The 14,923-nt window shown below is 37.9% G+C and overlaps 1 protein-coding gene across 1 annotated transcript; it reads right to left on the reverse strand.

The window, feature by feature from the left end:
* Window positions 1–6,971: 6,971 nt before the first annotated feature.
* Window positions 6,972–13,812, reverse strand: LOC139740981 (uncharacterized). Its single transcript, XM_071651565.1, has 3 exons — window positions 13,712–13,812; window positions 9,557–9,819; window positions 6,972–7,827 (listed from the first exon to the last, which is right to left on the reverse strand). The coding sequence occupies exons 1-3, from the start codon at window positions 13,797–13,799 to the stop codon at window positions 7,738–7,740; spliced, it is 441 nt and encodes a 146-aa protein (XP_071507666.1). The 5' UTR covers window positions 13,800–13,812; the 3' UTR covers window positions 6,972–7,737.
* Window positions 13,813–14,923: the final 1,111 nt, after the last annotated feature.

Here is a 14,923-nt window from a genome sequence, read left to right on the forward strand (position 1 = left end):
GAGGAGCTGAGAGGACCGCCGATAGGGTAGCGTCTAGCTTGAGTGGCCAAGTCAAGGGGTGCTTCCAAGAGACAAGCCAAGCGACTGTGCCGAGGTCGACGACGAGGGTATCGGACATCGATGACGACTGAGCCAAGCTGAGGGGATCACCAGTTCAGGTCATCCAAGATAACCTAAGTTATGTATTTGTGATTTGTTTCATATTATATTTTATGCTCAATGTATTGTTATGAACGAGAAAGCTGCAAAGATTTGAAAGATTAAACTCGAACATAACTGTATACGAACAGTTTGAATTTTCATTACTTTGGTGTCAGAGTAGCAGAGAGAGAGAAAAAAAAAAAGTCACTCACGTGACAGACTATCGTTAGTCCCGTACCAATTTTTTCAGCTTTTTACACTCGCCAATTAGTCCCGTACTATCTCTTGTCCGGGGCTAAGGAGAAAACTGACCTTTTTACACTCGTATTTCTTAGCCCCGGACTTTCCAAACCACATGAATATTCATAATTACGCTGTGTACTGTACACGTACACGCACGCACCGGCAGCACTTGATTACCTCGTTTCTGATTGGTCAGTGAGGGTCGGACTTCGTCTCCGTCGCTTAGCCCAGGATTATTTTTTCGTTCTGTTTACACTCACTTGCTTGGCACCGCAATTGCGGTGCTAACCCCTGCTATTTTGCAGGGCCAGATAGTACCGTACTATCGGTGGGGCTAGCCCACTTTGGCAAAAACGAGTGTAAACAGAAAGTGGGCTAAGGATAGTCCCGTACCAACGGTGGGGCTAAGGCCCCCCCTTAGCCCCACCGTTGGTCCGGGGCTAAGCAAAATTTTACAAGTGTAAAAAGCCCTTATCATGAAAAAGATAATGGTTAATTGAAGTGGGAACGAATAAACCCACGGGTTACTCTGTTGGTTTCGAACGAAGTGTCTCGCTTATCGAATTCCACAAAATGACAAACGAAGAATCGTTGTGGCTTTTAAATCATACGCATGGTTTCCTGATCTAAGTGTTGAACAGACTTCCTTGAGACGGTTTTGATGTAATGTTCTCGTTTTGAAAACACGACGTATTGATAGAAGAGTGAATGAAATCGAGATGTCTGTCACTGTCGCCACTAAAGCATCATCTGGTATCAGCATCACCATCCTCTGTACATTGCGTCAATAAGCGTGATGTCATTTCTACATAGTCTGAATGTTCTAGCAAATATTTAAGAAATAGGAGAAAGGCTGTAACATTCTGACTCTCAGGCCATTATCATTTCTCGCTCGTGTGTTGTGCGAATCGACATGTAGTTGTACAGACGGGACTAAGTAACAAAGCTTTCTGACTTTCTTATGGAGTCGCAATGTAATGCAGGACGCACTGCATTAAACATCAATGTCTGAAAACAATTGGTATCAAATTGTGGCTTTTTTTTACACCAGATGTGTCAAAAGGTTAAAGGGATTGTATAGTATTGGTGGAAATGGGGATTGGGCTTCTAACTTTTTGCGAGATACCAAGAAATCACGTGTAAAATATTAGTACAGGGCATACCATTCTAAGAGGTATTTAAAGTTTATTTGATGAAAATCGGTTTTGGAATGGCAGAGACATCAAAAAAACAAAGTAAAACAAAGCGATCGGAATAGAAGGTGGGTCCCACATTTTATTATGATTGCTCTGTTTGGATATCTCGGCCATTTCAAAACCAATTTTCATCAAATAAACGTTGAATTCCTCTTGGAATTACATGCTCTTTCATATCTTATAAGAGGTTTCTCATTATCTCTCCAAAAATGTTAGAAACCTGAAGTTAGGTCTCAACCAAAACTATACGATCCCTTTAAGGAAATAGATTTGGTGCTTATACATACATCGTGAACTCGAAAGTGACTGAATTTGATTCAATTAACTACACTGTATACCTCCCTTCGGTGCAGGATACTTGATCTACAAATGCTTGTGAGTTCTAAACCAAGCTTGTTAAAATGACCTATAATGGATGTCGGACGTGCAAAGCACATGCCTGTCACAAGATGGTATCATGATATAAAAATGAACATCAACCACGAAAATCAAATTCACAAGGCAAAGTATTCGTCATCACTGTCGACAGACTCTCGACAGTCGTGAAAATTAATCCACTGCTTCCAAATGCCAGTAATCCTCGCAGTTTTAAATTATACCACAGTTGGGTTATACGACGGTTAACGGATAATTTATCAGCGGTATCGATCAAAGGATGTACAAAATTGTGCTGCATATGATTATGAAAGTGTAAGTGGAAAGTGGCCCATGGCCATTCTCTCCAATATAAATGACTTATGAATAACATAATTTCATCTCGTCACGATCGTTTGCACTCCAGAATCTATCTCCCTATCTATGTCAGTCTGTCTCACCATTTATGTTATACATACGCAGAACATTATACGCACACATCCAAAACACACACCAACACACACACACACACACACACACACACACATCCATGCATGCATGCAATGTTATCTGGTGACAAGTTGAGGCTATAACGAACCTGCCTCTGTCACATCCGCCATGCATCCAACACATGGAGAGCATCTTAAAGTAAGGAAAGTTTTTCAAGACGAGATGCATTTACAAATTCCTGGAAAAAATAGAGATAGAGAGGACATATTGCAATACACTCGCATGTTGACTTATGGTGATTCATAATACTCTAAATATCTCAAAACACTGGTCATATTATAGTTTTATCATATTTTTGCCATTCTTTTTCTTCAGATTTCATTCATTCATTTTCCCTTTCATCAGAAACATATATTATGTTTTTAACAGAAGTTGAAGATTACTTGGACACGCCCGTAAAAAACCCTTCCAAACCATAGATTCTGTCAATGACATCATTTGTCAATCATTGCTTGAGTACTTATATGAGTAGCAAAAGACATGGGAATGCACCGTTCCATAGACAATTATAGAGATAGACTCCATTTCCAACAATTTTGTTTCTGAGTTTACCATAATGATATAGCATTTGTTTGTATCTCTGTTAATTATTACTTTTACCTGTGTCTTTATTACATGTTATCATGTTCATCACATTGTTGTACTGATTTCGTGATATTATTTGTATACGCGAACATTTCATTGTTTCCCTAATTTGTTAGAGATGAAATAAAATCAACTTGAACTTGAACAACTTGACTGAGCATAATTTGCAAGTTTCCATGTCCTAGTGTGATTAACGAAAGACAACGCAAGAGAAACATTCCAGTTGTGCTTAGTCTAGGTTAAGATGCATTCCAATGTCTCTTTTAAAAATCCTATTAAAGTTTCCCTAATCTGGAAAAATAGGAAAATTATTACAAAAATATTATTGCACATATCTAGATTTTCTTTTAGCCACATTAGTGATGATCGGGGTATTATAAATCAATACAAGTCAATATGTATTTGCATTGCGTAGTCCCTTTAATTTGCATTCGACATGTATGCATGCTGCAAAGTGGTACCGCACACACATACACACACACACACACACGCACACACACACACACACACACACACACACACACAAATGAAATTTAATATTTCATGATTTGCCAATTTGCAAAGCTTCGACGTAGATGAAGAGAAAACGTGAGTTTGAGTCTCTTCCCTTTTTTGTGTGTGTTCACGGTAATCGCTTGTTGCTCACCCGTAGCTGCCTCTCCGGGATAGTGCACAATGATATGTACATGATGTTATTATGTCTGTGGCATTAGTTGACACTGTGTTCTAATTGTATTTACATTTCCAATTTGGTACCAATGCCGAACTAATGATAACAATGATAGCAGGTCCCTTTAGTATGGCAGTGCTAACACTGAAGAGGATATACAGTACCCTAGATAGAATATACCCATGTTATCATCATCATTACCAATTCGAGAGCAAGGAGAGTTTCAATAAATATTCAGGAGAAGACGAAAGAAAAAATCAAGTTGGACATGATAATCTAAACGATTTCGTTTCCAATTTTGTCATCCCATAAGACTTTTAGCAAGGAAAGAATAAAAACGTATATATATTCTAATCAATCACATGTCCCATTTTATGACAGAATATTTCATCATAAATGATATTATATCATGTTATTCAACATGTATCAACATGTAGGCCTACCATTTATGTGGTCAACATTATTCTACGACTTCCGCAACGGAGCTTGAAAATTTTAGTACCAACTGGAATTTTCAGCTAAAAGCTTATTTAAGGCAAAAGTCAATTTCATTAGAAATACTTTCCTAAACACAGAGAAATCCAACATTTTTCTATAATATCATATTGCTGATTTCCATACTTCGTAGTTGGGCTGTCATACCGCCTCACACAGCTATACACGTTTGTTATGAATTCAGTCATGTCAGTCGGTGAACAGTACGTGCATTTTTTTTTTGTCACCACCGTGAAATCCCTGGCAAGTCTTTATGATATAATTATGAAAATCACTCGCTGCTGAAGTTTTAGGTTCCATATTTGGAAACCTCATCGATAGTTGTGTCAGAACGGCGCTGGCAGATATTGCAGTAAGTTGAACCTACATATCTGTCATTGGCATGTGGAGCCCTTGTTTTTTAAGTTGGAAACATATCTGATCATCCCATGACTAACAACAGCTAATTGGATATGTTAAAAATTGTGCGTCAAACTTGCTGTGATGTGAAATTTATTTGTAACGATAGGGAACAATCCGTAGTTAAATAACAGTGTCTATTTAGATTTTTTTTCCATTCGTTTACCCACTTCTTACTGGAACCAAGTGTACCATGTGATAACCACGTGAGAACTGCAGTATCTCGCAGACAATGGCATGCTTGAGCTTGATGCACCCTATAAGACGACAACTGTGTGCTGTAGCTTCAAACAGGAAAGATAATGAAGGCGATCGTGTCTTCACAGAAGTAATTATAATTTGGTGATGATGATGACAGAGCTACCAAGTCTCACGCATTCTGAGTGAGACTCAAGCATTTAGGGGCCATCTCACGATCTCACGCATGGCACCCATTTTTCTCACGCATTGGACAAAGTCTGCAACTTGGGCCTATAATAATGGGCATAGCCCAAAGGATTAAAGTAATTGTTGCGATTGAAGGTATATTTTCCTTTTGTCTTTCAAAATAAGTAAAAATAGTCACTTAAGAATGCACCTGATCGCACCATAAGAGCTAAAAATTGAAAAAAGCTCCCTATCGTGGGAGGGGTAGAAAACCCATCCCACCCTCCCTCGTGCGCACATTCGCGCGCCGAGATGCCGAGTCATGAAAATCTCACTCATATTTTTTTTTATTAACTTGGCATCAGAACGACAATTCATGTAGAAGAAGGGAAAGTAATAAGAGGGGAAAAATGCCTCCTCAAAAAACGGAGATTGTCAAATTACTGTCACCAACGGCTCTACTTACCAATCAACTGAAGGGATGCTATTGAAACGAGCCGTGTTCAGTACGTCGGATGATTACACTTCGGGCAACGCTCAGAGAGATGATTCTTATCACAATGACTTTTAGAAAATGCCTATCAGTCGATAAACACTCATTAATGAGATGAGCCGAAATGAGAACTCGTTGCAGAGAATAATGTGCCATACGTAAACCGGCTTGCCATAGAGGCATGACATCGCAGGCACCTGCCAGATTACGATAGACTGCAGTCAAATATATCATATTTATACAATGTATATGTACATACATACAACTATATATTAAACAATTGTGTGTGTGAGAGAGAGTGAGTGTGTGTGTAGGACCTCTATATGTGTGTGTGCGTGCGTGCGTGTGTACGTGCATGAGTACATGTGTGTGTGTGTGTTGGAGAGAGAGAGAGAGAGAGGGGGGGGGGGGGAGGGATTGAGATTTTGTCTCCCACGTTGATGAATTCTGAAGTGTCATAACTGAACCAATCAAGAGCCGATTCGGAGAGCTCCACCCATCGCTACTCTTGTGCCTCTCCAGCAACATTTGATTAAAGCTATGTGTGCAACCTTCGTAGATCTGGAGTGATAAATTGGCAAACGATAACACGGACTTAGCTTAGGAGAGTGTTCGGCGTAATTAACTAAAACAGTGCAGGTGTCAAAATTATTGCATTATGTTAAACATCCTGCATCGATTTGCTGTTCATGTTATTACTTGAGTTTTAGTTTTTATATACGCGCCTTTTAGCGTGTATTTCCACACAAGAAGGTTTTTTTAAAATCAAAAACCTTCTTGTTGGAACTACAAATGGCGCATTCGAGACTCTTTCTTCTCTTTTATATAATAACATTCGAAGTTCAACACGTGGAAAATTCAAATATGTATGTATATATATATATATATATATATATATATATATATATATATTATATACATGTTATATATACATATTATATAAGCATACAATTTCATGTACAGCTACATGCAGCTGCATCTTCTATGACACAAATTAATGTACACACACACCCACCCTTGACACACTAATCTGCGGTATACACCTTTGTCGCTCGTATCGTTACAATATGGCTGACAAGGTAAAACTACTAGTATGTATTAAAGGACACCCAAATACGCACACACGCACGTGAGTGAGTATATATATATATATATATATATATATATATATATACTCTCGCCATTAGCTTGTGTTTAACCATGGTCTCAAGGCGAATAATGAATATCTAATGTGCACAACAATTCGAATCTAGTTCTTTATTAAACGAGAACAAAATATTGACTTGGATAATGATAAAACTCATATCATTTTAAATGTTATTACAGCACTTTATGCAATTTACAAAATAAAAGTTACTGTAGTAATTGAATATATATCTATACTTGTTCGAATTACAAATGTAACTGTTCAAGTCTCCACACGTACTTTGTTCTCTATCAAAATGAAAAATCCATTCGATATGAGATATTTATATTGAATATTGAAAAAGTATTGGAACACAATAAAAAAAAACAGTTTCAGCTGCCATTTTAACAAAATACTTTGCTTGATAATTCTCTTCTCACAAACTACAAGGATTTTATATATGCAAGTATATTCAATATACTCACCTACACACACACCCACACCCACACAGTTTCAAAAGAGCAAGTAAGTTATAAACAGGCAAAAATGTATATATCTTATTTACATTATAGTGAATATAATAAGTTTTTTAAACGTTACAACGTGATAATATTAGCAACATAAAACGGATACGGGAGAAAGTTTCTGAAATTTAACAAGATCTCTACCCCCTGATATTGGTTTTGTGCAATTTCAAGTAAAAAGCATAATGATGTTGCACCGCACTGACAGGTGATATTCATGAACTCGTCACGTCTGAGCGTCAACAGTTTTTTCTTTTCCTTTCTTACTGTCTCTTCTCTTCAAAGGGGGCAGCAGCAGCAGCAGGTACTGTGGTGGTATTGAACGGGACAGAGCTCATGCTCAGCTTCCGAGGTTCAGTCGATTTCCGCATCATACTTCAGTCAGCATAATGCGTCGAGACTGCCTACAGAACAACGGGTTCTCTCGGGGCATGAACAAGCAAGCAAACACTAGCTTCAGTGCTGTCCACACCGCGCGCCAATATGCGACTCGACGACGCCATCATCACAATGTCCTTATTGCTATCACGTGATGCTATCACGTGACGCCATCATGTGAGCGATTCGCTATCGCACGTGGGTCAAAAGTTGGTCGTGGTTGGTCGTGCCTATTAAATCGAAGCCGTGTCTTGCCTTCAAGCTGTCGGGAACGGATTTCGGCACCGTACCACTCCGTCAGCGAAACACCGGCATGTTAAGTCACCATCCAGAATGCTTGTGTTGACCTACGAAAATAGTAAAACATGTTGAAAAAGATTATGATGCTTCAGAGGACCAGGTAGAAAAGATATATAATTGTATAATATAAGGAGAACACGAGTATATTTATCCCATCTGAGTATAATGTTGTGGTTGCATGCACAGTAAGGAGGCAAAAAAAAAAAAAAGAAGAGAATATTCTGAGAGAACCAAATAACTTCGTTCAGTGTCTAAACAGAATAATTTCGAGATTGAAACTGCGGGACACGTGCAATAATCGTTTGTAATGGAGGTATGAAAAAAATACATAATCTTGTTTTGTGTGTGTGTGTGTGTGTTGCTTTCACACTTCTTGTGCAATTTATAACGTACAATTAGTATCTTCAACTATAAACAAGACGAGTTTCCGTCTTGTAGAGAACTGAACCAGTAACCTAATGGTAAGTACATGTACGTGTGTCCCGTTACAGCAGTAAAGGTCAGAGTTATCAAGTGTAAAGCAATGATAACAAAAAGAGGTGTGCTTGTTTGACTTTCCTGTAAAGGACCTGTTCAGCGATTGGTTGAATCTCTTTTAACTATGACGTAAACCTGCCAGCGATAAGCCAGTCTCCACACAGATCAGTGATAACTAGACTATAGACGCAAGGCCAACATACCCTTGTAACCAGGGGGGAGGAAATTGATTTACTGGCTTGCAAAGGAAATGGAAACCGATTCGTAATCGATTAGCACTGCCACTAGCGGCGGAAATGGACGGATTGAAGCTGCATCTCCATATCAACAGACCCGCAGCTGTTTACGCCAAAATCATGATAACGTCCCTAGTTGGAACTGGGCCGTCGCTCCTATCTACTCCGTTACAAATTTGGGTGAAGGATTATTTCTGTCGATCCACATGGGTAGTTTTTCCTTTGTTGCCTTGATTCATTTGTTTGTTTGTTTGTTTTTATTTTGCCTTGGTGTATTTATATCTATTGTTTCAATAATGCCAACTTATCTACAAGTAAAGTTGATCAAAAAAGGGCATTATTCTGCGGAGGTTTTATGCACTGTGAAAGTTGTATAATAACATGTCGTTGGATCACAGATTGGCATTGCCAAGTCAATACTGATATGAAAAAAAAAATGTCAACTAGGTTATGCCTTTTTTAATCATTTCCTCGCAAGAAGTGCGCGACACATATTACCCATCCATTGTTTTACATTGCGTATTTCCTTATATAGGACTCAATGATATCGGAAACATTCATATCAACGAAATTCCCATATGGCAGACAGACCAGTAAAGTTCATTATAGTCAAAGAAAGTTTTTGGCTTCATTGTCACAGAACAATGGTTAGTGCACTGTGTTGGTTATCTAATTTCAAGGTTCTGCACTAATTAAGTCGTTTTTTACGCCTCGAACCTAATGCATTAGACTAAATCTTCTTTTTTATTGTTGTTGTTGTTGTTGGGAGATGCTGGTTAATAGCTTGCACACAGTTTGCGAGAGACAAAGTCCCATAAGAAAAAAAAACATAGCTAGAAACTATCCATCTCATTCATATTTTTCAAATTCTAAATGAAGTCTTCAATTTGCAAGTTCAAGTTAATAGAATACGGTTTATATATTTGATGTATTTCCTTCCATGAAACGACGCAATCTACATGTATCACCCCAATCTCACCTCATCAGTATTATTTTCACCTCAATCTCTATCGCCATGGTGACAATTTTCTGCATCATGACTATAATGAGCACATCGACTTACCTGCATGACCTCATTCTGGTAGACACAACTCGTCTCTCTCAGCGCGCACACATTCCTCTCCACGCACACGTCGGAGTACCCATCGAGGAGGGCGTGGCCGCGAGGACACGCCCACCCGCTGACCCACATGCGCACGCAGGGCCACGAGCCGGATGGCGGTTCGTTCCTCACGTCCTCACAGGCGAACGAGTGGCAGGGGGACATGCGGCGCTGGTATGTCAGGTCGTTGTTGGTAGGACAGGAGTGAGGGGGACGGGTCCGGCCTGCGGATAGACAGATTTTTGGGAAAAGAGTGTAACAAACCAAATAAAACCATGCAGAATTCAAAACTTTCCAAATAAAACTATGCAGAATTCAAAACTTTCCAAATAAAACTTTGCAGAATTCAAAACTTTCCAAATAAATCTATGCAGAATTCAAAACTTTTCAAATAAAACTATGCAGAATTCAAAACTTTCCAAATAAATCTATGCAGAATTCAAAACTTTCCAAATGAATCTATGCAGAATTCAAAACTTTCCAAATAAAACTATGCAGAATTCAAAACTTTCCAAATACATGTAAAACTATTATGCAGAATTCAAAACTTTCCCTGGACATGATCTCAGCAGCTCCTTCTTCATCTTTTTTTTTTTCATTTGTACCAATTGTCCCGTGAACAGTTGTTCCATCCTTCGTCTCATCGAGTGCTCTTAGTAAAATGCATTTTAGAGCACATAATGAATTACAACGCATTGTACAAAATTGCGATATACATTGAATGTAAAGTGAAGAATGTATGTACAACTGGGGCACAACAGACATAATGTTTTCAGTCAGGGTCCAGAAATTGCTCGAGATAGTCAATTGATTGTCAACCAGAAATACAAGAGTGCCTAATGATAAGGCATGGAAACAGTCAAGGCAGAGAGAAATTGGTCCTAGTAATATTATTACTATTCTTTTAAAATTGCTGTGTTCTGTTTTGTTTGGCAGCTTGCTGATACGACCGAAGCCGGACGTGTGATAGAAATGCGAGAGCGATGCCAACGTACTTTACAGGGAAGGATGGTCCATGACAGATAATATTATTTGATAGGGTATCGTCCTTATTAGATGGGTTATCGCCGATTCTTGAAATGAAGGAAGTGCTGATGGCTCATATAAGCGTTTTGCTGACTACAGCCAATAAGTTCTGATTTCAACCGACAAAGGGTTTTTGTTGTATTTCTTTGTGATTGTGTGTGTATGTGTTCTTTTCTTTGCGTAACGACACCCACAGATTCGTTTGTAAACGGATAACACGGAACAATAACGAGAAACGTGTTCGCTATCTTAAAACTAGAAATGATAATATCGAAGATATATAGTAGGTTACTTTCGTCTCGTTTGGTAATGCAGCTGGAAGGCAATCCCTATCCCGTAAGAATATATGCATATATATATATATATATATATATATATATATATACTCAGCAAAAAAAGAAACATCCCCCTAACATTTTTGGATATATCTCAAAAAGTATTTTACGAATTTTCATAATTCAAACGGGAATGGATAGGGAATTTCATTGCTCATAACATGAATGGCATATCATTGCCACCAGATATCATTATTGGTGTTAAAAAAAGCATTTTATGTCAAAATGCATGGGAAAAAAAGTTGCACTTCAGGCTATATGAAGCCTATTGCATACATTTCCTATGTAAGTTAGCAAATCACCTTTTTAGATTGTGTAATTCTCAGGAATTTCTTCAGGTACAATGTGCTTACCTATTAAACAGATGTTATGCATACTTTTTAAGCAATAGGCCTTTTCAATACGAAAATGTTGGTAGAAGCCATGTGATTTGTAATTCCAATTTGGGTTGATCACATTAATGTGCCTATGGCCATTTTGCATCATGCGCTCAAGTTGTAGATCGGTTTGTTGAGGGAAATGGCATCGAACGTATGGAGTGGCCTGCAAGATCCCCCGACTGTAATTCCAGTAGAGAATCTTTGGGATATCATTAAGCGGAAAGCGAGCAAGAAGGTGAAAGATGACACTTCACTGCAAGAATTTCAGCGCATCTTACAGAGAGCATGGGCCAACATTGAGCAGCGCCAAGTACAAACTTTAGTTAACAGTATGAGGAAGAGACGCCGGCTGATCATTGAAGCGGATGGTGGACATAATTATCAAATACTTCACTGTATGCTCATGAAAAGAGAGAGATAGAGAAATTTGCAATAAACCATGCTTAAATGTTCAGAATCATGAGTGATTGTTTGATTATTTGTGTAAAAGTCATTGCAAATCACTAAAATGCAACTTTTGTTTCCGTGCATTTTCACATAAAATGCATTTTTTCACACCAATAATGATATCTGGTGGCAATGATTTGCCACTCATGTTATGAGTAATAAAATTCCTTCTCCATTTCCGTTTGAATTATGAAAATCGGTTGAATACTTTTTAAGATATATCCAAAAATGCCAGGGGGAACTTACTTTTTTTGTTGAGTGTATATATATATATATATATAGGCCTACTTTTCATTATGCATGATAATAATGATAATGATTATTCATATGATTTGTAATGTTCCACTCCGTGGAGTGCTCTAGGCGCAAATAGAATAAGAGAAGAGGTTATATGAAGTTAGGAAAATTGCAAATACAAACAATAGAGTAATCAACAGCAGACATTAAATAAATAGACTTTAAAACCGTTCTATATGAATCTAATGAAGAACATTTTTTTATATAAACTGAAGCTAAGTTATTCCATAGGGTGGGACAGGCGAAGGAAAATAGCTCGTGTGTCCCAAGATGCAGCGATGTTTGGAATTACAAGAGAGCCAGAGTTAGATAAGCGTAGAGATCTTAAAGGGGTGTCGATATAGTAAGGATGAAGTAAGTCGATACTATGATACTGAGGTGCCCTCAATACAATGGAGAATGGAGAACACAACTTTGTTCTCGTCATTTTTTCTTTATACAGGCAATTAAAAAAAAAAGGAGGGAAAGAGTTGCTATCATAATATTGATCTAAGCATTGCATCAAGCGTTTTGTTGTTGTTGTTGTTGTTGTTTCCTTCTCAACAATGGAATCTTATAGGTGTAGACTCAGTGCCAAAAGATAATACAGTTTACAATTATGTCTGGGAAGAAATATCACTGCGTTAAAACGGCGAGTTAGTGCAGACCCCTAACTAGAATTGTTTAGGGGGTGGTTGGTTCAAGAACACGGAGGGGTATCTTCTAAACATAAAAATCAATCAATTTTTCTTGTCTTTGAACCATGTAATGCATTGTTTTATCTTATTATATCTATACAAGTTTAGTGTCATCTTTCTTGGATTTGTGTCGGTAAAGATGTCAACCACTTCTTTTGGGTTGACCATCTGCATTTCAAGAACTGAATTTGAACGATTTGGTGCACACTTTGGGTTGAATATTTGGAAATTTTTAAATAAAAAAAAAGTAGGAAAACTGAATGTTCAGGGAAATGTGATTGGCCGAATTGTTGTTTATCTGTAACCTCTTGTTCCGCGTGAGCATCCGTCTTCCCTGTTCACTATCTAGAGGGAGATAACACTCACCGGCAAAGACAATATAAAACGCATTGAATGGCACTGAACCTATCACGGTCATTCGTACGGACTTTGGATTCTGTTTATTTCAAATCTAAAAACAACTCTCTTGATGATTTTGAGCTTCGGGAAGTAATTTTCACTTCTTCTTCTTCTTCTTCTTCTTCTTCTTCTTCTTCTTCTTCTTCTTCTTCTTCTTCTTCTTCTTCTTTCCACAAGCAGAACTCTTTACTGGTCTGTAGTGGATTGTAAGAATTTTGGTAACAAGTGACGCACATTACAAACATCCAAAATATTACATTCATTGCCAGCCGTTATCATTGCAAAGATACGTTCAAAAGCACCTGAATCAATCTTCTGACACTTGGATAATGGATGATTATGTTTCCAAGGTCAAACACAAGTTATTTGCGTGATAAAATTCGCCTTCATGCATTCCATGTCAACAATACGACTGTCAGGTAGAAGTGGGAGGAAATTAGAGTACGTAAAAGATGTTAAAATGGTATGAAGTCATAAAGGAAAATGAGAAAAATAACTTAGATTCACAAAATAATATCGAGATGAACGAAATTGATATTTCGATCACTGACGTACCCACTATCGGCATGACGTAGGATTGAACAGCCGAGAGACACCCGAGGAGAATGACAAGCGAATAGCACAGGTAGGACGCGAGATCCATGGCGACTGTGTTTGTGAAACCACGAGAATATTATTTCAAAACGCAGAACTCTATACACGATCGAATATCAAAGGCTGTCTGATCTCTGTTGGACTTCAGCTTGTATGGTTGGTAAATTTGTCAGTAACAATCAATTCCAGCGCTGCTTGTTGGAAGAAAATGATGTTTGGGGTCGCACTCTGTCAGCGGTCTTGTCCGTTACTCAGTGTAGAGTATTCTCTGATTTTCTACGATAGCAGTCGATTAAATAGAGGTAGTTAATGTCCGGAAACGGCGTGGTTTAGTGATATTGAACTAATCCCGAAATCAGTTAGCTTTTCTCTTGGAGGTACTATAGAAGTCTGAGAGATAACTCTTTCAAAACTTCTGGAAACTGAACTTAACAGTTCTTAAGGTGAAACAAACGCGAAGTGGAAGAACCGAATTGAGAGAACGAATGGTCTAGTGTGGCTGAGGGTTTAGGGAGTGGAATGCTCTTTATACCCATGCATGTCCAGATTTCCCTCCCACACGGAAGAGTAAAGGGAAATGAACGGAAATAAAAAAGCCGGACATCCAGTTTTGATAACAATAGGTTGCTACCCAAATGCGTTAACCACATTATAGGTGTAAATCTTTTCCAGTTCAGAAAAACTTGATATTTTCTTCTTCTCTCTCTTTCTCTCTCGATCCTTGAGGATGGCACTAGCCGCCTGAAATTGTAAACTTGCGTCACATATATCGAGTGAAACTAAGACAAATAGACCGATTTTCATTTTACTTTAAGAGAATTTCAATAATGTAACACGATACATTTTTTTTTCTTGATATCTATTGATTTCAGTCAAATCAGTAATAAATCAACTCATTCTGGGTGTAACGTGAACAAAAACGGTTCAAATGCAACGCAAAACACAAACAAATCCACTTGTCAATTTATACTGCAAATAATCTCTCTTCAACATAGATAACTCGATTATAATTCAACCCTACTGACAATTTCTTCACAAGAAAGTATTGACATGTATACCAAAACATATCCCTTGAATATATAGAATCATGTAACTCATTCTCATTCACAAGGGCATATACATTTAAAAAAAACAACAACAACAACAAACAAATACATTACTAGTATACAAATC

Source organism: Diadema antillarum, unplaced genomic scaffold (genome assembly GCF_040938485.1).
Source record: "Diadema antillarum isolate AM-2024a unplaced genomic scaffold, OU_Dant_1.0 seq00000893_RagTag, whole genome shotgun sequence".
Taxonomy (NCBI): domain Eukaryota; kingdom Metazoa; phylum Echinodermata; class Echinoidea; order Diadematoida; family Diadematidae; genus Diadema; species Diadema antillarum.

Coding starts and splice junctions, on each gene's coding strand:
- LOC139740981 (XM_071651565.1), bottom strand. CDS start 13,799: ATGGATCTCGCGTCCTACCTGTGCTATTCGCTTGTCATTCTCCTCGGG. Junction 9,820..13,711: donor CTACGTCATGCCGATAGTGG/GTACGTCAGTGA, acceptor GTCTATCCGCAG/GCCGGACCCGTCCCCCTCAC. Junction 7,828..9,556: donor ACCAGAATGAGGTCATGCAG/GTAAGTCGATGT, acceptor CTATTTTCGTAG/GTCAACACAAGCATTCTGGA.